This window comes from Mobula hypostoma, chromosome 4 (assembly GCF_963921235.1).
Source record: "Mobula hypostoma chromosome 4, sMobHyp1.1, whole genome shotgun sequence".
Taxonomy (NCBI): Eukaryota; Metazoa; Chordata; class Chondrichthyes; order Myliobatiformes; family Myliobatidae; genus Mobula; species Mobula hypostoma.
In genome coordinates this window covers 98173456-98198233 of record NC_086100.1, presented here as the reverse complement: position 1 = coordinate 98198233, position 24778 = coordinate 98173456, and the positions used below count along the sequence as shown (strand labels likewise).

The window sequence follows — 24778 nt, the reverse complement described above, 5'->3', positions numbered from 1 at the left end:
GCTTATTCAGAAAGTCAGAAGGCATGGGATCCACGGAAATTTGGCCAGGTGGATTCAGAATTGGCTTGCCTGCAGAAAGCAGAGGGTCGTTGTGGAGGGAGTACATTCTGATTGGAGAGTTGTGACCAGTGGTGCCCCACAAGGATCTGTTCTGGGACATCTACTTTTCGTCATTTTTATTAACGACCTGGATGTGGGCGTAGAAGGGTGGGTTGGCAAGTTTGCAGACGACACAAAGGTTGGTGGTGTTGTAGATAGTGTAAAGGATTGTCAAAGATTGCAGAGAGACATTGATAGGATGCAGAAGTGGGCTGAGAAGTGGCAGATGGAGTTCAACCCGGAGAAGTGTGAGGTGGTACACTTTGGAAGGACAAACTCCAAGGCAGAGTACAAAGTAAATGGCAGGATACTTGGTAGTGTGGAGGAGCAGAGGGATCTGGGGGTACATGTCCACAGATCCCTGAAAGTTGCCTCACAGGTGGATAGGGTTGTTAAGAAAGCTTATGGGGTGTTAGCTTTCATAAGTCGAGGGATAGAGTTTAAGAGTCGCGATGTAATGATGCAGCTCTATAAAACTCTGGTTAGGCCACACTTGGAGTACTGTGTCCAGTTCTGGTCACCTCACTATAGGAAGGATGTGGAAGCTTTGGAAAGGGTACAGAGGAGATTTACCAGGATACTGCCTGGTTTAGAAAGTATGCATTATGATCAGAGATTAAGGGAGCTAGGGCTTTACTCTTTGGAGAGAAGAAGGCTGAGAGGAGACATGATAGAGGTATACAAGATATTAAGAGGAACAGATAAAGTGGACAGCCAGCACCTCTTCCCCAGGGCACCACTGCTCAATACAAGAGGACATGGCTTTAAGGTAAGGGGTGGGAAGTTCAAGGGAATGTTTTTTACTCAGAGAGTGGTTGGTGCGTGGAATGCACTGCCTGAGTCAGTGGTGGAGGCAGCTACACTAGTGAAATTTAAGAGACTACTAGACAGGTATATGGAGGAATTTAAGGTAGGGGGGTTATATGGGAGGCAGGGTTTAACTGTCGGCACAACATTGTGGGCCGAAGGACCTGTACTGTGCTGTACTATTCTATGTTCTATAAACTTCTCGCAGGTTACCCCTCAGCCTTTGATGCTGCAGAGAAAATGAACAAAATCAATCCAACCTCTTTTATGTCTGCAGAAGTATCTAGTGTTTTCCCAGCATAGGTGACAAATAAACTCTTCTTGGGCTTTCAGACAGCTACAGAATCGATTTTAACCGACGCTTCAATGACAAACTCTGCTATCTTCATCAGGGATGATGCCTGGGCATGTCTAGTCTGGTAGTATATACAACCCTGTCAGCCGTCCCTCCTGATGGGATGAGGACTAACCAATCAGGATTCCGTTGTCCCTCTTTGTTTACAATCAAATTCCAATTCTTACTTCGAGTGAGATCTGTGTCACAGATGCACCACTCTCTGGCAAAAGAGATTCCTCCTCATCTCTGTTTTATATGTACATCCCTCTATTTTGAGGCTACGTCTTCTGGTCCTAGACTCCCCATCTGTAGAAAATACCCTCTCCACATCCACTTTATATGTTTCAATGAATTCCCCCCCCCCCCATTCTTCTAGACTCCAGTGAGCACAGGTCCAGAGTTATCAAACACTCCTGATATGTTAACCCCTTCATTCCCAGAATGGCTCTCATGAACCTCCTCTGGACCTTCTCCAATACCAGCACACCCTTTCTTAAATAAGAAACCCAAAACTAACAGCAGTCTGACCAATACCTTTAAAAGCCTCAGCATTACATTCTTGCTTTAATATTCTAGTCCTCTGGAAATGAATACTAAAATTGCATGTGCCTTCCTTATCACAGATTCAACCTGAAATTGGGAATACCGCATGAGGCTTCCCAAGCCTCAGTGCACCTCAGATTTTTGAATTTTCTCCATTTAAAAAATAGTCTGCATCTTTATTCCTTCTACCAAACTGCATGACCATATATTCCCAACACTGTATTCCCTCTGCCAATTCTTTGCCCATTGTCTCAATGTAAGTCTTTATGCTGACTCCCTACTTCCTCAACACTACCCACTACCTTCTCCCCCACCGATCTTCCTTTCATTTGCATTCTTGGTACAAAGCCATCAATTTAATCACCCAAATCATAGATACATAAAGAGAAAAGAAGTGGCCTTTGTGGAATACTAGTCAGTGACAGCCACCCAGAAAAGCCCCATTTATTCCCACTCTTTGCCTCCTGCCAATCAGCCAATGCTCTATCCACACCAGTACTTTTCTTGTAATACCATGGGCTCTTATCTTGTTAAGCAGCCTCATGTGTGGCATCTTGCCAAACAACATCCATGACTCTTGTCTATCCTGCTTCTTATTTCCTCAAAGAATTCCAACAGATTTGTCAGGCAAGATTTCCCTTAAGGAAACCAAGCTGACTTTAGCCTACATTGTCATGTGCCTCCAAATACCCCAAAACTTCATCCTTAATAATGGATTCCAAAATCTTCCCAACCTCTGAGGTCAGGCTAACTGGCCTATAATTTACTTTCTTCTGCCTTCCTTCCTTCTTAAAGAGTGGAGTGCAATTATCCGGTCCTCTGGAACCATTCGTGGATCTAGAGATTCATGATTAATGCCTCCACAATCTATCCAGCTACCTCTTGCAAAACCCAGGGGTATAGTCCATGAGACATAGGAGCAGAACTAGGCCATTCAGCCCATCGAGTCTGCTCTGCCATTCTATTATGGTTGATCCCAGATCCCACTCAACCCCATACACCTGCCTTCTCGCCACATCATTTGATGCCCTGACCGATCAGGAAATGATCAACTTCCACCTTAAACATACCCGCAGTCTTGGCCTCCACTGCAATCTGTGGCAGAGCTTTCCACAGATTCACTACTCTCTGGTTAAAAAAAAATCCTCCTTACCTCTGTTCTAAAAGGTCACCCCTCAATTGTGAGGCTGCGGTATGGCCTCTGGCTCTGGATACTCCCACCACAGAAAACATCTTCTCCATATCCACCCTATCTAGTCCTTTCAACATTCAATAGGTCTCAATGAGATCCTCCCACATTCTTTTGAATTTCAGTGAGTATAAGTGCAAAACTGCCAAACACTTCTTGTATGTTAACCTTTTCATTCCTGGAATCATCCTCGTGAACCTCCTCTGGACTCTCTCCAATGACAATGCATCCTTTCTGAGATATGGGGCCCAAAATTGTTGACAATACTAATCCGTCTCAACCTTCAAACCTTACAGTTCCCAAGCACCTTCTCCTTTGCAACAGCAGTTACACTCACTTCTGCCCCCGCCCCCCCCACCCCACCAACCCTCTCGAATTACTCACATATTGATAGTGCCTTCCACAGTGAAGACTGACACAAAATACTTAATCAATAAATCTGCTTTTTTTTGTCCTTTGTTACTTGCAACAATTTCCAGCAGTTCCATATCCTTTATTGCAAATACCACTCCATTCTTTAAGGAGGGAGGGAGGCAGATGAAAGGAAATTATAAGCCATTTAGCCTGGCCTCAGAGGTTGGGAAGATATTGGAGTCCATTACTATGGATGAGGTTTTCAGGGTACTTGGATGTACATAACAAAATAGGCCAAAGTCAAGGGGAAATCTTGCCTGAACAATCTGTTGGCATTCTTTCAGGAATAAGAGGCAAGATAGAGAAAAGTGTCAGTAGATGTTGTTTATTTGGATTTTCAGAAGGCCTTTGGCAAGTTACCACACTTGAGGCTGCTTACAGACGAGACCCCATAGTAATATAGGAAACAGGTTCAAAGGGACTTGGGAGTCCTTGTGCAGGACTCCCTAAATGTTATCTTGCAGGTCGAATCTGTGGTAAGGAAGGCAAGTGTGATGTTAACATTCATTTTAAGAGGATAGAACAGAATACAAGAGCAAAGGGTTTTGCAAGGGACAAAATTTGTCCTGTGGAAGATCTGAATGGTAATCTATGCATGGAGGCAAAAGAGAGGGGGGAATTCATAAACAGATTTTTTGCATGTCTATTTACTTGGGAGATAGACACAGTGTTTGATAAATCCCCAGAGTCTGACAAGGTGTTCTCTCAGACCCTGTGGGAGACAAGTGTAAAAATTGCTGGGGCCTGAGCAGAGATATTTAAATCACCCTTAGCAACAGGTGAGGTACCAATGGATTGGAGGATAGCTAATATCGTTCCGCTGTTTAAGAAAGTCTCTAAACATAAAACAGGAAATTATAGGCCGGTGAGTCTGACAGTAGTGGGAAAGTTATTGGAAGGTATTCTAAGGGCCCAGATATATGAGTATTTGGATAGACCGGGACCGATTAGGGATAGTCAACATAGCTTTGTGCATGGTAGGCCCTGTCTAACCAATCTTAGAGTTTTTCGAGGAAGTTATCAGGAAAGTTGATGACAACGAGCCTGTGGATGGGTTAGTACTTTATTCCTTGGAACACAGAAGACTGAGAGGAGATTTGATAGGGGTTTACAAAATTATGAACAGGGTTAATGCAAGCAGGCTTTTTCCACTGGGGTTGAATGGGACCACAACTAGAGATCAAGGGATAAGAGTGAAAGGTGAAAAGTTTAAGCAGAACATGAGGGGGAACTTCTTCACTCAGAGGGTGGTGAGAGTGTGGAATGAGCTGCCAGTGGAAGTTTCAACGTTTAAGAGAAGTTTGGATAGGTTCATGGATGGTTATCGTTCGGTTGCAGGTTGATGGGATTAGGCAGGTTAAATTGTTTTGTACAAACTAGATGTGTGATTCTAATTCAATCGAGATAAGTGTGAGGTGATGTATTCTGGAAAGTCTAACCAGAGTAGTAGCAATACTATTAATGGTAGGGCACTATGGGGCAGAGGGACCTGAATCGTCCATTGAAAGCAGTATCATAGTGAATAAGACATTTAGAACATTGGCCTTCAGTCCCGACATCGAGTAAAGTCAGAATACTGGTTGCCATTGCACAAGTTGTTGGTGAGGCTCCACTTGGAGTAAGAAGTACAGTTTTGATCATCTTGTCATAAGAAATACAGGTTGAACTGGAAAGGGTGCAGGAAAGATTTGGTTGCCTGGATTAGAGGACCTGAATTACAGGGTAAGGCTAGGTCTGGCCATGCTAGGCCTTCATTCTTTCGAATATTGGAGAATGAGGGGTGACCATTCATAACTGTTTGAAATGAGAAGCACAGACAAGAAGTCTTTTCCCAGGATAAAAGAGTCTAAACTAATGGGCTTAAATTTAGGGTGAGAAATTTAAAAAGGACTGAAGAGACAAGTTTTTTTTGATATACAGAGGCTGGTGAGCATACAGAATGACCTGCTAGAGGCAGGTACAATAGTATCATTGAGAAGCACTTGGACAGATACGTAGAGGGCAGAACGTCAAGCTGGACTGGTTGGACCCCGGGGTTTTTATGCTCCATCTCTGTGACTCTGTGACTATACAAACTAGGCTACTGTACTACCCTTAGTACATTTAAATGGATCACCATTGCAGAAGTAAGTGCTATCTAGCACTTCACTATCCATCGTACCAACGGTGACCAGTGGGGTGCCTCAGGGATCTGTTCTGGGACCCTTAATCTTCATGATTTTATAAATGACCTGGATGAGGAAGTGGAGGGATGTAAGCTTGCTGATGACACAAAAGCTGGGGGTGTTGTGGATAGTGTGGAGGGCTGTCAGAGGTTACAGCGGACATTGATAGGATGCAAAACTGGGCTGAGAAGTGGCAGATGGAGTTCAACCCAGATAAGTGTGAAGTGGTTCATTTTAAAAACGCAAACACGAGGAATTCTGCAGATGCTGGAAAACCAAGCCACACACATCAAAGTTGCTGGTGAACGCAGCAGGCCAGGCAGCATCTCTAGGAAGAGGTACAGTCGACGTTTCGGGCTGAGACCCTTCATCAGGACTAACAGAAGGAAGAGCTAGTAAGAGATTTGAAAGTGGGAGGGGGAGGGGAGATCCAAAATGATAGGAGAACACAGGAAGGGGAGGGATGGAGCCAAGAGCTGGACAAGTGATTGGCAAAAGGGATATGAGAAGATCATGGGACAGGAGGCCCAGGGAGAAGGAAAAGGGGGAGGGGGGGAAAAACCCAGAGGATGGGCAAGGGGTATAGTGAGAGGGACAGAGAGAGAAAAAGGAGAGAGAGAGAGAGAAAGAAAGAATGTGTGTATATGTGTGTATATAAATAAATAACGGATGGGGTACGAGGGGGAGGTGGGACATTAGCGGAAGTTAGAGAAGTCAATGTTCATGCCATCAGGTTGGAGGCTACCCAGACGGAATATAACGTGTTGTTCCTCCAACCTGAGTTGTGGCTTCACCTTTACAGTAGAGGAGGCCGTGGATAGACATGTCAGAATGGGAATGGGATGTGGAATTAAAATGTGTGGCCACTGGGAGATCCTGCTTTCTCTGGCGGACAGAGCGTAGATGTTCAGCAAAGCGGTCTCCCAGTCTGCGTCGGGTCTCACCAATATATAAAAGGCCACATCGGGAGCACCGGACGCAGTATATCACCCCAGTCGACTCACAGGTGAAGTGTCGCCTCACCTGGAAGGACTGTCTGGCGCCCTGAATGGTGGTAAGGGAGGAAGTGTAAGGGCATGTGTAGCACTTGTTCCGCTTACAAGGATAAGTGCCAGGAGGGAGATCAGTGGGGAGGGATGGGGGGGACGAATGGACAAGGGAGTCACGTAGGGAGCGATCTCTGTGGAAAGCGGGGGCGGGGGGAGGGAAAGATGTGCTTAGTGGTGGGATCCCATTGGAGGTGGCAGAAGTTACGAAGAATAATATGTTGGACCCGGAGGCTGGTGGGTTGGTAGGTGAGGACCTATTCCTAGTGGGGTGGCGGGAGGACAGAGTGAGAGCAGATGTGCGTGAAATGGGGGAGATGCGTTTGAAAGCAGAGTTGATGGTGGAGGAAGGGAAGTCCCTTTCTTTAAAAAAGGAGGACATCTCCCTCGTCCTGGAATGAAAAGCCTCATCCTGAGAGCAGATGCGGCGGAGACGGAGGAATTGCGAGAAGGGGATGGCATTTTTGCAAGAGACAGGGTGAGAAGAGGAATTGTCCAGATAGCTGTGAGAGTCAGTAGGCTTATAGTAGACATCAGTAGATAAGCTGTCTCCAGAGATAGAGACAGAAAGATCTAGAAAGGGGAGGGAGGTGTCGGAAATGGACCAGTTAAACTTGAGGGCAGGGTGAAAGTTGGAGGCAAAGTTAATGAAGTCAACGAGTTCTGCATGCGTACAGGAAGCAGCACCAATGCAGTCCTCCATGTAGCGAAGGAAAAGTGGGGGACAGATACCAGAATAGGTTTAGAACATAGATTGTTCCACAAAGCCAACAAAAAGCCACCCATACGGGTGCCCATAGCTACACCTTTAGTTTGGAGGAAGTGGGGGGTGCCAAAGGAGAAATTATTAAGAGTAAGGACTAATTCCGCTAGACGGAGCAGAGTGGTAGTAGAGGGGAACTGAATAGGTCTGGAATCTAAAAAGAAGCGGAGAGCTTTGAGACTTTCCTGATGGGGGATAGAAGTATATAGGGACTGGACATCCATGGTGAAAATAAAGCGGTGGCTTTTCATTCCAGGACGAGGGAGATGTCTTCCTTTTTTAAAGAAAGGGGCTTCCCTTCCTCCACCATCAACTCTGTTCTCAAACACATCTCCCCCCATTTCATGCACATCTGCTCTCATTCCATCCTCCCGCCACCCCACTAGGAATAGGGTTCCCTTGGTCCTCACCTACCACCCCACCAGCCTCCGGGTCCAACATATTATTCTCCGTAACTTCCGCCACCTCCAACGGGATCCCACCACTAAGCACATCTTTCCCTCCCCCCCTCTGCTTTCTGCAGGGATCGCTCCCTACACGACTCCCTTGTCCATTCATCCCCCCCCACTCCTCCCCACTGATCTCCCTCCAGGCACTTATCCTTATAAGCGGAACAAGTGCTACACACGCCCTTACACTTCCTCCCTTACCACCATTCAGGGCCCCAAACAGTCCTTCCAGGTGAGGCAACACTTCACCTGTGAGTCGGCTGGGGTGATATACTGCGTCTGGTGCTCCCAATGTGGCCTCCTATATATCGGTGAGACCCCCGACGCAGACTGGGAGATAGTTTTGCTGAACTCCTACACTCTGTCCGCCAGAGAAAGCAGAATCTCCCAGTGGCCACACGTTTTAATTCCACATCCCATTCCCATTCTGATATGTCTATCCACGGCCTCCTCTACTGTAAAGATGAAGCCACACTCAGGTTGGAGAAACAAAACCTTATATTCCGTCTGGGTAGCCTCCAACCTGATGGCATGAACATCCACTTCTCTAATTTCCGCTAATGCCCCACCTCCCCCTCGTACCCCATCCGTTATTTATTTATATACACACATTCTTTCTCTCTCTGTCCCTCTCACTATACCCCTTGCCCATCCTCTGGGAAATTCCCCCCTCCTCCTTTTCCTCCTCCCTGGGCCTCCTGTCCCATGATCCTCTCATATCCCTTTTGCCAATCACCTGTCCAGCTCTTGGCTCCACCCCGCCCCCTCCTGTCTTCTCCTATCATTTTAGATCTCCCCTTCCCCCTCCCACTTTCAAATCTCTTACTAGCTCTTCCTTCAGTTAGTCCTGACGAAGGGTCTCAGCCCAAAATGTCGACTGTACCTCTTCCTAGAGATGCTGCCTGACCTGCTGCATTCACCAGCAACTTTGATGTGTGTAGTGGTTCATTTTGGTCGGTCAAATATGGTGGCAGAACATAGTATTAATGGTAAGTCTCTTGGCAGTGTGGAGGATCAGAGGGATCTTGGGGTCCGAGTCCATAGGACACTCAAAGGAGCTGCGCAAGTTGACTCTGGGTTAAGAAGGCATACGGTGTATTGGCCTTCATCAATTGTGGAATTGAATTTAGGAGCCGAGAGGTAATGTTGCAGCTATACAGGACCCTGGTCAGACCCCACTTGGAGTACTGTGCTCAGTTCTTGTCTCCTCACTACAGGAAGGACGTGGAAAGCATAGAAAGGCTGCAGAGGAGATTTACAAGGATGTTGCCTGGATTGGGGAGCATGCCTTATGAAAACAGGTTGAGTGAACTCGGCCTTTTCTCCTTGGAGCGACGGAGGATGAGAGGTGACCTTATAGAGGTGTATAAGATGATGAGAGGCATTGATCATGTGGATAGTCAGAGGCTTTTTCCCAGGGCTGAAGTGGCTGCCACAAGAGGGCACAAGTTTAAGGTGCTTAGGAGTAGGTACAGAGGAGATGTCAGGGGTAAGTTTTTTTACGCAGAGTGGTGAGTGAGTGGAATAGGCTGTCGGCAACAGTGGTGGAGGCGGATATGATAGGGTCTTTTAAGAGACTTTTGGATAGGTACATGGAGCTTAGGAAAATAGAGGGTTATGAGTAATCCTAGAATTTTTAAGGTAGGGACATGTTCGGCACAACTTTGTGGGCCGAAGGGCCTGCATTGTGCTGTAGGTTTTCTACAAACATGTATGTTTCTAACTCACCACCATCTTTCTGTGGCCTAAAACTACCCTCATCATGATTAGCAATCATGTTCAGATCCAATTTGTACTCTCTATGATGAGTCACTAGATTAGTGAGCGAAGTTCATATCATTTTACTCTCAATGTTTTATACTAGCAACATGAGCATATTATCCACACGATACAATTATACCAACAGCAAATAAGGGCAAATTGCAACTTACTGTTTACTTTTTAAAATGTTCATTGAAACAACCCATGAACTGAGGATGCGTATTCACCACCTCTGAAACCTCTTGTTCTCTCTACCCTTCCTCCCTCCAATATAAAACATATTTGTTGCCTTAAGTTATTCTTGCTCTGATAAAGTTATTGTCTTGAAATTGTAAATGTTTTTCTTTTCATGTGCTGCCCAATGCATTTGTTTTTAGTGAGATAGTCCACTGGTTATCAATTCCACTTAAGCAGATTAGATGTTTTTGGCAAACTACTCAATTTAGCAAATACCGAAATCATCTTACTTTCTGTTTAACACCATATGTGACTTCAAGTTCCATGAGCAGAACACTCTTCCGTACACTCAGGGTCTTTTGGAGGTCACTGAATGTACTGTGAATTTCTTCTTCAATGCTCACTTTCTCATTTGTTAAGTCTTGTAAGATTTCAGTGAGGAAGCCCAGAGCCGAGTCCAATTCAGGCATCCTGTGAAAAGATCAGAGGTTTCTTTCCATTGCTTTGCTGGCTAGTTTGTATGAAACATTTTAATAGAAAAACGTTCAGTAATCTTTGTTTGTTATTTTGTACGAGTTTTTAGGGTTTAATGGGAAGAAGACATAAGGCTGTTCTAGCAGACAAGATGAAAGAGAATCCAAGGGCTTCTACGGGTATATTAAGAGCAAAAAGATAGCAAGGGACAACATTGCTCCTCTTGAAGATCAGTGTGGTCATCTATGCATAGAACCGAAGGAGATCTTAAATGGATTTTTTTCATCTGTATTTACTCAGAAGATGGGCAAAATTGAGGCAAAACAGCAGTGAGGTCATGGATAGTATACAGGTTACAGAAGAGGAGGTACCTACTGTCCTCGGGTGTATTGGGGTTGATAACTTTCTAGGGCCTCACAATGTGTCCCTCAGACTTTGTGTAGGCTGGTGCAGAATCTGCAGGGGTCCTACGTCATTCGCCGGGGTGAGGTGCTGGAGAACAGCTAATGCTGTTCCATTGTTTAAGAAAGGCTTTAAGAATAAGCTGGGAAATTTTAGGCATGACATCATCCTTTTGCAAGTTATTTAAAAGTATTCTAAGGGACCAGATATTTGCATAGACAAAGACTGATTATGAATAGTCAATATGTTTTTTTGTGTGGTAAGTAACCTTACAGAGATTTTGAGGAGGTTACCAGGAGGGATGATAAAGGAAAGGCAGAGGTTATTGTCTATATGGGATTTACCAAAGCATTTGACAAGGTCCCGCATGACAGAGTGGTCAAGAAGGCATTGAAGGTGAGGTAGTAAACTTGATTCAACGTTGGCTTTGTTGGAGAAGCCCAAGAGTCAGAGTAGGTGGTTGTCACTCTAACTGGAGACCTGTGACTAGTGGTGTGCTGCAGGGATCAGTGCTGTTTGTCAGCTATATCAACAATCTGGATGATAATGTGGAAAGCTGGATCAGCAAATTTGTGGGTGACACCAAGACTAGGGGCTCAGTGGACAGCGAGGAAGACTATCAAAATTTCTGGACCAGCTGGAAAATTGGGCTGAAAAATGACAGGTAGAAACCAATCACAAACAACAGAAAATCTGCAGATGCTGGAAATCCAAGCAACACACACAAAATGCTGGAGGAACTCAGCAGGCCAGACAGCACCTGTGGAAAAAACGTACAGTTGATGTCTTGGCCCAAAATGTCAATTGTACTTCTTTCCATAGATGCTGGCAGCATTTTGTGTGTGTTGGGTGGAATTTAATGTAGACAAGTGTGAAGTGTTTCTCTGTGGGAGGACAAACTAGGGAAGGAGTAACACAATGAACAGTGGGGTGCTGAGGGAGTTGGGACGACAAATCTTTAATTCCTTGAAAATGGTGTCACAGGTAGATAGGGTTGTAAAGAAAGTGTTGAACACCCTAGCCTTCTTAAATCAAAAGTACTGAATACAGAAGTTGGGCTGTTAATGTTGAAGTTGTATAAGACATTGTAGTGGCCAAACCTGGAGAAATGTGTGCATTTCTGGTTTGCTACCTACAGGAAAGATATCAATAAGATTGAAGAGTACAGATAAAATTTAAAAGGATGTCGTATGACTTGAGGACCTCAGTTATAGGGAAAAGATTAACAGGTTCAGACTTTATTCCCTGCAGTGTAGAAGAATGTGGGAAGATATGATAGAGCTATACAAAATTGAGGAAAAGAGTAAATGCAGGCAGTTTTTTTTTCCAATGAAGTTGGGTGAGACTAGAACTAGAGGTCATGGGTTAAGGATGAAAGGTGAAATGTTTAAGGGGAACATGGGGGGAACTTCTTCAGTCAGAGTGGCAAGAGTGTGGAATGAGTTGCAAGTAGAAATAAGCAATTTGAATAAGTTTGAATAAGTGCATGTCTTGGAGGGGTAGGCAGGGCTATTGTTTGGTGCAGGTCGTTGGGACTAGGCAGAATAATAGGTTGGTATGGACTAGATGGGCTGAGGGGTCTGTTTCTGAACTACAATCCCTAGGACCAAGAATGGCACACATTCTTTACTGAACATAACAAATGCAAAGGAAAAACATTCAACAGCCGTAAGGAAAAATAAAACAATAAAACTACGGTTTGCAAACAAGAGAAAATCTGCAGATGCTGGAAATCCGAGCAACACACACAAAATGCTGGAAAAACTCAGCAGGCCAGAAAGCATCTAAGGAAAAAAGAACAGTCAACGTTTCGGCTAAGACCCTTCGGCAGGACTGGAGAAAAAAAGATGAGGAGTAGAGTTAAAAGGTGGGGGGAGGGGAGGGAGAGACACAAGGTGATAGATGAAACCAGGAGCGAGAGGGATGAAGTAAAGAGCAGGGAAGTTTATTGGTGAAAGAGATACAAGGCTGGAGAAAGGGGAGTCTAATAGGAGATGACAGAAGGCCATGGAAGAAAGCAAAAGTGGAGGAGCACCAGAGGGAGGCGATGGGCAGGTAAGGTGATAAGGTGACAGAGGGAGATGGGGATGGGGTTCAGACAGCAGTGCGGGGGGGGGGGGTGGATTACCAGAAATTTGAGAAGTCAATGTTCATGCCATCAGCTTGGAGGCTACCCGGAAGGAATATAAGGTGTTGTTCCTCCAACCTGAGTGTGGACTCATCACGCCAGTAGAGGAGACCATGGATTTACATATCGGAATGGGAATGAGAAGTGGAATTCTGCCAGAAGAAGCAGGATCTCCCAGTGGCCACCTACTTTAATTCCACTTCCCATTCCACTGTCCTGATGAAGCCACACTCAGGTTGGAGGAACAACACCTTACATTCATCTGGGTAGCCTCCTACCTGATGGCATGAACACTGATTTCTTAAACTTCTGGTAATGTCTCCCCCATCCCCCTCTTCACCATTCTCTTTTCCCTCTCTCACCTTATCTCCTTGCCTGCCCATCACCTCCCTCGGGTGCTCCTCCGCCATTTTCTTTCTTCCATGTCCTCTGTCCTCTCCTATAAGACTCTCCCTTTTCCATCCCTGTATCTCTTTCACTAATGAGCTTCCCAGCACTTTACTTAATCCCTCCCCCTCCCGGTTTCACCTAACACCTTGTGTTTCTCTCTCCCCTCCCCTATTAAATCTACTCCCTATCTTTTTTTCTCCAGTCCTGCCTAAGGGTCTCAGCCCGAAATGTCGACTGTACTCTTTTCCATAGAAACTATGGTTTTGAAAGGAAAAGCAAAAATAAGATAAACGATAAAGTAATAACACTTCAGGAAGATAAATTAAACATCATTCAAATTCTAATCAGGATAAAATGTTTCAAAATGTACTGTTAAAAAAAGCATTTCAAACATATCTGGAGAATTAGATCTACAACTTTTACTTCATCCCTTTCAGAACTGGGAGTATAACTTCTCGATATCTCTAAATAAATAAAATAGTAAATAAAAGTTATTGGAGAGAAGTGGCAAGTTCCAAAACTACTGGATGATTCTCTGACAATATACTCTGGCTGGAGTTTATGCAAGAAGTGAGGAAGGTGCAAGACAGGTATATTCCAAAAAAGAAGAAATTTTCGAACGGAAAAAGGATGCAACCGTGGTTGACAAGAGAAGTCAAAGCCAAAGTTAAAGCAAAGGAGAGAGCATACAAGGTAGCAAAAATTAGTGGGAAGACAGAGGATTGGGAAGTTTTTAAAAGCTTACAAAAGGAAACTAAGAAGGTCATTAAGAGGGAAAAGATTAACTATGAAAGGAAGCTAGCAAATAATATCAAGGAGGACACTAAAAGCTTTTTGAAGTATATAAAGAGTAAAAGACGGGTGAGAGTAGATTTAGGACCAATAGAAAATGATGCTGGAGAAATTGTAATGGGAGATAAGGAGATGGAAGACGAACTGAACAAGTATTTTGCATCAAAGGAAGACATCAGCAGTATACTGGACACTCAAGGGTGGCAGGGAAGAGAAGTGTGCACAGTCACAGTTACGACAGAGAAAGTACTCCGGAAGCTCAATAGTCTAAAGGTAGATAAATCTCCTGGACCAGATGGAATGCATCCTCGTGTTCTGAAGGAAGTAGCTGTGGAGATTTCGGAGGCTTTAGCGATGATCTTTCAAAAGTCAATAGACTCTGGCATGGTTCCGGAGGATTGAAAGATTGCAAATGTCACTCCGCTATTTAAGAAGGGGGCAAGGAAGCAAAAAGGAAATTATAGACCTGTTAGCTTGACATCAGTTGTTGGAGTCGATTGTCAAGGATGAGGTTACAGAGTACTTGGAGGCATATGACAAGATAGGCAGAACTCAGCATAGATTCCTTAAAGGAAAATCCTGCCTGACAAACCTATTACAATTTTTTGAGGAAATTACCAGTAGGCTAGACAAGGGAGATGCAGTGGATGTTGTATGTTTGGATTTTCAGAAGGCCTTTGACAAGGTGCCACACATGAGGCTACTTAACAAGATAAGAGCCTATGGAATTACGGGAAAGTTACATACGTTGATAGAGTGTTGGCTGATTGGCAGGAAACAGAGAGTGGAAATAAAGAGATCTTATTCTGGTTGGCTGCCCGTTACCAGTGGTGTTCCACAGGAGTCCGTGTTGGGACCGCTTCTTTTTACACTGTACATCAACGATTTGGATTATGGAATAGATGGCTTTGTGACTAAGTTTGCCAATGATATGAAGATAGGTGGAGGGGCCAGTAGTGCTGAGGAAATGGAGACTCTGCAGAGAGACTTGGATAGATTGGAAGAATGGGCAAAGAAGTGGCAAATGAAATACAATGTTGGAAAGTGTATGGTTATGTACTTTGGCAGAAGAAATAAACGAGCAGACTATTATTTAAATGGGGAAAGAATTCAAAATTCTGAGATGCAACGGGACTTGGGAGTCCTCGTACAGGATACCCTTAAGGTTAACCTCCAGGTTGAGTCAGTGGTGAAGAAGGCGAATGCAATGTTGGCATTCATTTCTAGAGGAATAGATTATAGGAGCAGGGATGTGATGTTGAGGGTTCTTTAAGGTGCTGGTGTGACCTCACTTGGAGTACTGTGGGCAGTTTTGGTCTTCTTGTTTAAGAAAGGATGTGCTGACATTGGAGAGGTTACAGAGAAGATTCACTAGAATGATTCCGGGAATGAGAGGGTTAACATATGAGGAACGTTTGTCCGCTCCTGGACTGTATTCCTTGGAGTTTAGAAGAATGAGCGGAGACTTCATAGAAACATTTCGAATGTTGGAAGGCCTGGACAGAGAGGATGTGGCCAAGTTGTTTCCCATGATGGGGGAGTCTAGTACGAGACGACATGACTTAAGGATTGAAAGGCGCCCATTCAGAACAGAATTGTGAAGAAATTTTTTAGTCAGAGGGTGGTGAATCTATGGAATTTGTTGCCACGGGCAGCAGTGGAGGCCAGGTCATTGGGTGTATTTAAGGCAGAGATTGATAGGTATCTTAGTAGCCAGGACATCAAAGGTTATGGTGAGAAGGCAGGGGAGTGGGACTAAATGGGAGAATGGATCAGTTCATGATAAAATGGTGGAGCAGACTTGATAGGCTGAATGGCCGACTTCTGCTCCTTTGTCTTATGGTCTTATATGTACATCCTATGATCTTCTTCAGTATTTATTTGACAGATATTATGGACATTGTGAAAGATAAATTCTACAGTCATTAACACTCATTAAAGGCCAACTCACAGAGGGGTACACTCCAACAGAGGGGAAACTTTCCTTCTTTGCTATGGCTCAAAATATTAAAGAAAATTACCATAAAGGCAGAAGATGCAAGTCTGCTTTCAGTGGTAATTGATTGGATGCAGTGAGATCTTGTACATGTTTTTAATGCATTTGTAATTTCTTCACGTTCCATTCCGGGCACTAGCCTCCATAGTATCCAGGACACCTTCAAGTAGCGATGCCACAAAAAGATGGCATTCATCATTAAGGACCCCATCACCTAGGTCAGGCTTTGTTCTCACAGTTACCATCAGGAAGGAGGTAGAAGCCTGAAGGCACACACTCAGCGATTCAGGAATAGCCTCTACCCCTCTGCCATCTGATTTCTGAATGGACATTGAACCCACGAACACTACCTCACTACTTTTTAATTTCTATTTTTGCACTACTTATTTATTTTAACTATTTTATATGCATATAAAAAGCAAAAACAGACCCTTATTCTCTCAACAAATCTCAGTCAGTCTCTGAGGTGGTTTAATGTTCCTTTTTTGTTTGCTGTATGTTTCCACAGGTGTATTACCTGTATTTGGTACATTAATATTTATGTCCTCCTGAGAATTCTGATCAACAAGTTTATTCTTTACGTCTGCTGGCCCCTTGCTGTTCTGACAGGTAACACATCACAGCTTGTGGTCAGAGATCCAAACGGTTCTTCTCAGAGGTGTTCCTCACTCCATCTGAATCTGGTAGGAATGTGGAGTAAATTCCTCTTGCACATGTCCTTGCATGGACCATGAGCCAGAATGGTATCTAGGATTCGCATTTGATCTCCAGGCTTCAGGACTGGTAGGTTTTCCATAGTCTTGTGATACTGTTTTTGTTTCCCTTTCTCTTCAGCCAATTTGACCTTGTTGCTTACCTTGTGTCAAGCGTGAATGGGATTACTGTCTCATTCAGAGTCACTGGAACAATCCATTCTGTTTTACCAGCTCCAGCTGTCTGCAGAGAATCTACAAAGACTTCCATTTCCTCAGCAATTGTGTGCACCTTTCTGTTGGTAGTCCTGGCTTTGCAGCACTTTGCAAAATGATTCTCCTTCTCACAGTTATTACAGGACTTTCCATTAGCAGGACATGTCTTTGGGATGTGCCCAGCCCCACAGTTGCTGCACTTACTGTTTGAGCCTATCCCTTTCCTTTTCTGTTGCTTTGGGAAATGCCTTGTGCTCTGCCCCTTTGTTTTCATGGCATCCACTGTTGTTCCCACCCTGTGCAGCTCCTCAGCTTGCACTCGTGTGGGCTCTGTTGCCCTACACACATTCACAGCCTTTTCTAGCGTCAAATCTTTTTCGCAGAGCAAGCTTTCTCTGAGCCCATTATCCGGTCTCCACAAAACTCTGACTAGTGAGTCTCTCAAATCTCCAAACTAACAGGACTTACTCAGTGCATAGGTGTGGGGATTGAGACTTTGGCAAGGATTTGCAGGCCATTACTTCCTACAAAGTGAAACCACGCATCATAAAGGAAACAAAGCTTCATTCCCTGGTAAGCTGAGCACCATTATGCATGCTTTGAAAGGGAGAATAAAACTATAGCTGTATGAATCCATGCAACATCTGGAGACCCTATGATATCTGTCTCAGTGGTCAACTGTCCAGTGGAGAAGGAGCACGTCCAAAGTGTCAAGCCCAACGGTGCATCCAACGGACTGTGTCTGTGTCAACCAACTGGCTGGAGTTTTTAAGACATCTTCAGCTGTCTGCAGTCAGAGGGTCCCACTTGCTTCAAAAGTGCATTTATACTAGTGCTCACGAGGTGCAGGGTGAGCTGCTTCAACAACTATTGCCCAGTAGCACTAACATCTGCTGTGATAATGTGCTTTGAGAGATAGACCATGGCTAGAATTAACTCCTGCCCATGTAAGGACCTGGACGCACTGCATTTTGCCCACCACAACAGGTCTACAGCAGATGCAACCATACTGGCTCCTCATTCCACTGTACAACACCTATACAGCAGCAATACCTACTGAGGGTCAGGATGCTGTTTACTTTTTGCAACATCATCAACCTCTCAGTATTAATCAACAAGCTTCAAAATCTGGGCCTCTGTGCCTCCTTCTACAACGAGATTCTTGACTTCTTCATCAGAACACAGTCAGTGTACACTGGAAATCTTAGATCCATCCTGCGCTCAGCATATTGATGCAATTATGAAACACGCACACCATTAGCAATTAGAAGAGATTTGGTTTGTCACTAAAGACTAACCTATTTCTACAGCTGAGCCACGGGGAGCATTCTAACTGGGTTGTACTCTCCCTATCCATGATATGTCCACCAAAAACTTTAAGAACAGCTTCTTCCCCACAGCCATCAGGTTTCTGAAAGGTGCACAAACCCATGAACACTACCTCACTGTTCTGCTCTCTTTTTGCACAACTTACGATTTTTTAATATATTTTCATTGTAACTTAGTGATTTTTATGTATTGCACTGTACTGTTGCCACAAAACAACACTTTTCACAATATATGTCAGTGATGATAAGCCTGACACTGATTTTGATTCCAGCAGCATATTCCACCCACCCACCACTGCGTGATAAAAACATACCTCTGACATCCTCCCTATACTTTCCTCTAATCACCTTAAAATTACGTCAACATGAGGAACTCTGCAGGTGCTGGAAATTCAAGCAACACTCATCAAAGTCACTGGTGAACGCAGCAGGCCAGGCAGCATCTCTAGGAAGAGGTACAGTTGACGTTCCGGGCCGAGACCCTTCGTCAGGACTAACTGAAGGAAGAGCCAGTAAGAGATTTGAAAGTGGGAGGGGGAGGGGGAGATCCAAAATGATAGGAGAAGACAGGAGGGGGAGGGGTGGAGCCAAGAGCTGGACAGGTGATTGGCAAAAGGGATATGAGAGGATCATGGGACAGGAGGCCCAGGGAAAACACTGGGCCACATCCCACATTCCCATTCCCATTCCGATATGTCTATCCATGGCCTTCTCTACTGTAAAGGTGAAGCCACACTCAGGTTGGAGGAACAACACCTTATATTCCGTCTGGGTAGCCTCCAACCTGATGGCATGAACATTGACTTCTCTAACTTCCGCTGATGCCCCCCCTTCCCCTTTTCCATCTCCCTGGGCCTCCTGTCCCATAATCCTCTCATATCCCTTTTGCCAATCACCTGTCCAGCTCTTGGGCTCCCTCCCTCCCCCTCCTGTCTTCTCCTATCATTTTGGTCTCCCCCTCCCCCTCCCACTTTCAAATTTCTTACTGGCTCTTCCTTCAGTTAGTCCTGATGAAGGGTCTCGGCCCGAAACATCGACTGTACCTCTTCCTAGAGATGCTGCCTAGCCTGCTGCGTTCACCAGCAGCTTTGCTGTGTGTTGCTTAAAATTATGTCCCCTTGTTTCAGCCATTTCCACCCTTGTACAATGTCTCTGGCTCTCCACTTAGTCTATGCCTTTTATCATATTGTATAACTCTGTTGTCACCTCTCACCCTCCACTCAAAAGAGAAAACCCCTAGCTCATTAAACTTTCTTCATAAGACAGGTTCTCTAATCCAGGCAGCATCCTGGTATCCTGTCTAAAGGTTCCACATCCTTCCTATAATGGAGTGACCAGAACTGAACACAATATTCCAAGCGTGGTCTGTACAGCTGTAATAGTACCATGCAGCTCTTGAACCCAATCCACTGACTAAAGAAAGCCAACAAACGATACAACTTTATAACTATTCAATCCACTTCCGCAGCAGCTTTCAGGGACCTGTAGAAGTGGACCCCAAGATCCTCCCATTCCTCCACACTTCTGGAGAAGGGCCTTGACCTGAAGCATCCAGTGCTTATTCATTTTCCTAGCTGCTGCCTGGCCTGCTGAGTTCCCCAGCATTTTGTGAGCGTTGCTCTGGATTTCCAGTGTCGGCAGATTTTCCCTTGTTCATAATCAGCATGTGCAGCAACTATTCCTGCCCTCATGACAGCCAAGTTTGTAATGGCCACACCATTGCAGTGCCATACACTGATATGGTCTCCAAATTTATCACCCTTGATCCTGATATTTTTGCATTAAAGTAAGGCACTTATCAATCATCCAACTGACTGCAACCTTGCCCGACATCCACCGCCTATATTTCTGCAGTCTCTCTACACTCCACATCTACATTTACACCAACTGAACCATCCTCTGATCTATCATTTCAGTTCCCATCCACCAGCCAAACTAGCTAAAACTTTCCCCAACAGCTTGAGCAAACCTGCTCTCAAGGATACTGGTCTGCCTCTAGTTGAGATGTAGCCCAACCCTTTTGTACAGGTCATAGCTTCCCCAAGAAAGATCCCAATGTTCCACAGATTTGAAGTCCTGTTACCCTTGAAGTCCTGCTTTTCAACTTCCTACCCAGTTCCCTATTTTCACTCTTCAGGACCACTTGCCTTTTCCTACCTGTGACAATGGTACGCCATGTACCAAGACTCTGGCTTCATATCCACAAAATCTACTGTATGTTCCCCTACAACTACTGCTCTTCTCTTCTTCCCCCTTCCCTTCTGATCCACAAAGTCAGACACAATGTGGCTGACACCTGGACATTTTGGCTTTCTCCGGTAGCTCGTTCGCTACCAACAACATCATAAGCTGCATAGTTGTTACTGAGAGGACAGTCACAGGGGCACTGCACTATCTATCAATTCCTTTTCAGTCTCACACACACGACAGTCACACAGCTACCTGCCTCCTACAACTTAGGTGTAACTTCCTTCCTGTTGCTCCTATCTATCTCATCCATATTAACTAGAATTAGGCCATTCAGCCCATCAAGTCAGCTCTGCCATTCCATCATGGCTGATCTCAGATCCCACTCAACCCCCTACACCTGCCTTCTCGCCATATCCTTTGATGCCCTGACTGATCAGGAAACTTCCACCTTAAATATATGCACGGACTTGGCCTCCACCGCAGTCTGTGGCAGAGCATTCCACAGATTCACTACTCTCTGGCTAAAAAAAATTTTCTCTTTACCTCTGTTCTAAAAGGTTGCATCTCAATTTTTAGGCTGTGCCCTCTAGTTCTGGTTACCCCCACCACAGGAAACATCCTCTCCACATCCACCCTTTCTGGTCTTTTCAATATTCGGTAGATTTCAATAAGATCCCCATCATTCTTCTAAATTACAATGACTACAGGCTCAAAGCTGCTAAACACTCCTCTTATGTTAACTCCTACATTCCTAGAATCATCCTTGTGAACCTCTTCTGGACCCTCTCCAATGACAACACATCCTTTCTGAGATATGGGGCCCAAAACTGCGGACAATACTCCAAGTGCGGCCTGACAAGAGTCTTATAAGGGCTCAGCATTATCTCTTTGCTTTTATATTTGACTCCCCTTGAAATAAATGCCAACATTGCATTTGCCTTCTTTACCACAGACTCAACCTGCAAACTAATCTTCTGGAATCTTGCACGAGGACTCCTAATTCCCTCTGCACCTCTGACGTTTGAACCTTTTCCCCATTTAGATCATCTGCACTCTTGTTCCTTTTACCAAAATGTATTATCATACATTTCCCAGCACTATATTCCATCAGCCACGTTTTTGCCCATTCTTCCAATTTGTCTAAGTCCTGCAATCGCATTGCTTTCTCAGCTCTACCTATCCTTCCACCTATCTTCGTATCATCAGCAAACTTTGCCACAAAGCCGTCAATTCCATTATCTACATCATTGACAAACAATGTGAAAAGCAGTGGTCTGAAAACTGACCCGAGGAACAAAACTGGTCACTGGCAGGCAACCAGAAAAGGCCCCCTTTATTTCCACTCTCTGTCTCCTGTCTGTCAGCCATTCCTCTTATCCATGCCAGTATATTTCTAGTACTGCTATAGGATTTTATCTTGTAAAGCAGCCTCATGTGTGGCACCTTATCAAATGCCTCTGAAAATATTTTAAGCAGAGTTTGTTAGATTCTTGATTGGTCAATGCATGAAGGGATACAGGGAGAAGGCAGCAGATTGGGGCTGAGAGAAAAATTGGATCAACAATGATGAAATGGCAGAGGAGACTTGATAGGCCAAATGGCCTAATTCTGATCCTATATCTTATAGTCAAACAGTATATTTACAATAATACTCAAATATTACTTCAACATCAAATACACTAGAACTAGTTGTCCTGTACAGACATTTTATGATATTCATAAGATGTGTAAAGTCATCCAACATCCAACTTTTTTTCTGCCAGCAAAGCTGCATGATTTAATTCAATCCAGCATTCCTTTGTTCAGACTAAATGGGACGAAACAGGTGGGAGCCATCAACAGCATGGACAAGCTGGGGCAACGCCCATTTAACTGCTATAGTGCATTACCGACGTATTGGCGGTGTCACCGATTTGTGTATCTGACCGTATCGGGGTGTTACCGATTCCATATCTGACGGTATCAATAGTATCACTGATTCTATATCCAACCGTTTCGGAGGTGTTACTGATTCCGTATCGGAACATATCAATCATATTACACTACAATACACTAGGAGTGTACTAAAAGTGTGACTGATTCTGAATCCAACTGTATCAGTGGTGTTAATGATTCAGTTCCAACCGTATTACTGATTCCATATCCGACTGTATCGGTGGTGTCACTGATTCCGTATACGACCGTATCGATCGTATTACAGATTCTGTATCTGACTGCATCGATCGTATTACTGATTCCGTATCCTACCATATCGGCGGTGTTACCGATTCTGTATCCAACCGTATCAATCGTATTACTGATTCCGTATCCAACTGTATTGTTGGTATCACTGATTCTGTATCTGACCGTATCGGGGGTGTTACTGATTCTGTATCTGACCGTATCAATAGTATCACTGATTCCATATCCAACCGTTTCGGAGGTGTTACTGATTCTGTATCCGAACATATCAATCATATTACACTACAATACACTGGGAGTATACTGAAAGTGTGACTGATTCTGAATCCAACTGTATTGGTGGTGTCACTGATTCTGTATCCGAATACATCGATCGTATTGCTGATTCCATATCCGACTGTATCGGCAGTGCCACTGATTTCGTATCTGACTGTATCGATCGTATTACTGATTCCGCATCCAACTGTATCGGCAGTGTCACTGATTCCGTATCTGACCGTATCGGCGGTGTCACTGATTCCGTATACGACCGTATCGATCGTATTACTGATTCCATATCCGACCGTATCGGCGGTGTTACCGATTCTGTATCCGACTGTATCAATCGTATTGCTGATTCCGTATCCAACTGTACTGTCGGTATCACTGATTCCGTATCTGACCGTATCGGGGGTGTTACCAATTCCGTATCCAACCATATCAATCATATTACTGATTCCGTATCCGACTGTATTGTCGATGTTAATGATTCCGTATCCGATTGTATCAACCGTATTATTGATTCCGTATCCAACCGTGTCGATTGTATTACTGATTCCGTACCCAACCGTATCAGCAGTGTTACTCATTCTGTATCCGACCGTACCGATCGAATTACTGATTCCATATCCGATTATATCTGCAGTTCACTGATTCCGTATCCAATCGTATCAGTTGTACTACTGATTACATATCCGACTGAATTGGCAATGTTACTGATACCTTATCTGACCGTATCAATTGTATTAATGATTCCGTATCCAACCGTATCGATGGTATTACTGATTCTGTATCTGACCGTATCCGCGGTGTTCCTGATTCTGTATCTGACCATATCCGCAGTGTTCCTGATTCCGAATCCAACCATATCAGTAGTGTTACTGCTTCCGTATCCGGCAGTATCAATCGTATTATGGTCGGATACAAATCCAGTATCGATCATATTACTGAATCCATATCCGACTGTACCGATCGTATTACTGATTCTGTATCTGATCCTATCGATCGTATTACTGATTCCGTATCCAACTGTGTCACTCGTATTACTGATTCCGTATCTGACTGTATTGTCGATGTTAATGATTCCGTATCCGACTGTATCAACCGTATTACTGATTCCGTATCCAACCGTTCGATTGTATTACTGATTCCGTACCCAACCGTATCAGCAGTGTTACTCATTCTGTATCCGACCGTACCGATCGAATTACTGATTCCATATCCGATTATATCTGCAGTGTCACTGATTCCGTATCCAATCGTATCAGTTGTACTACTGATTACATATCCGACTGAGTTGGCAATGTTACTGATACCTTATCTGACCGTATCAATTGTATTAATGATTCCGTATCCAACCGTATCGATGGTATTACTGATTCTGTATCTGACCGTATCCGTGGTGTTCCTGATTCCGAATCCAACCATATCAGTAGTGTTACTGCTTCCGTATCCGGCAGTATCAATCGTATTATGGTCGGATACAAATCCAGTATCGATCATATTACTGAATCCATATCCGACTGTACCGATCGTATTACTGATTCCATATCTGATCCTATCGATCGTATTACTGATTCCGTATCTGACTGTATCGGGGGTGTTACCAATTCTGTATCCAACCATATCAATCATATTACTGATTCCGTATCCGACTGTATTGTCGATGTTACTGATTCCGTCTCCGACCGTATCAATCATATTACTGATTCCATATCCAACTGTATCAAATGTATTACTGATTCCATACTTGACCGTATGGGCGGTATTACTCATACTGTATCTGACCGTACCGATCGAATTACTGATTCCATATCTGATTATATCTGCAGTGGCACTGATTCTGTATCCAATCGTATCAATTGTATTACTGATTCCATATCCGACTGTATCGCCGTTGTTACTGATTCCATATCCGACCGTATCAATTGTATTAATGATTCCGTATCTGACTGTATCGATGGTATTATTACTGATTCCG

The 24778-nt window shown here is 44.2% G+C and overlaps 1 protein-coding gene across 4 annotated transcripts in view; it reads right to left on the bottom strand.

The window, feature by feature from the left end:
• Positions 1-24778, bottom strand: part of trim2a (tripartite motif containing 2a) — a 258355-nt gene that overhangs the window by 157024 nt on the left and 76553 nt on the right. For all 4 annotated transcript variants that reach the window (XM_063046246.1, XM_063046249.1, XM_063046250.1 and 1 more), the window contains exon 5: positions 10041-10221. In XM_063046246.1, coding sequence (XP_062902316.1) covers positions 10041-10221 — 181 coding nt within the window. The remainder of the gene's footprint in view (positions 1-10040; positions 10222-24778) is intronic.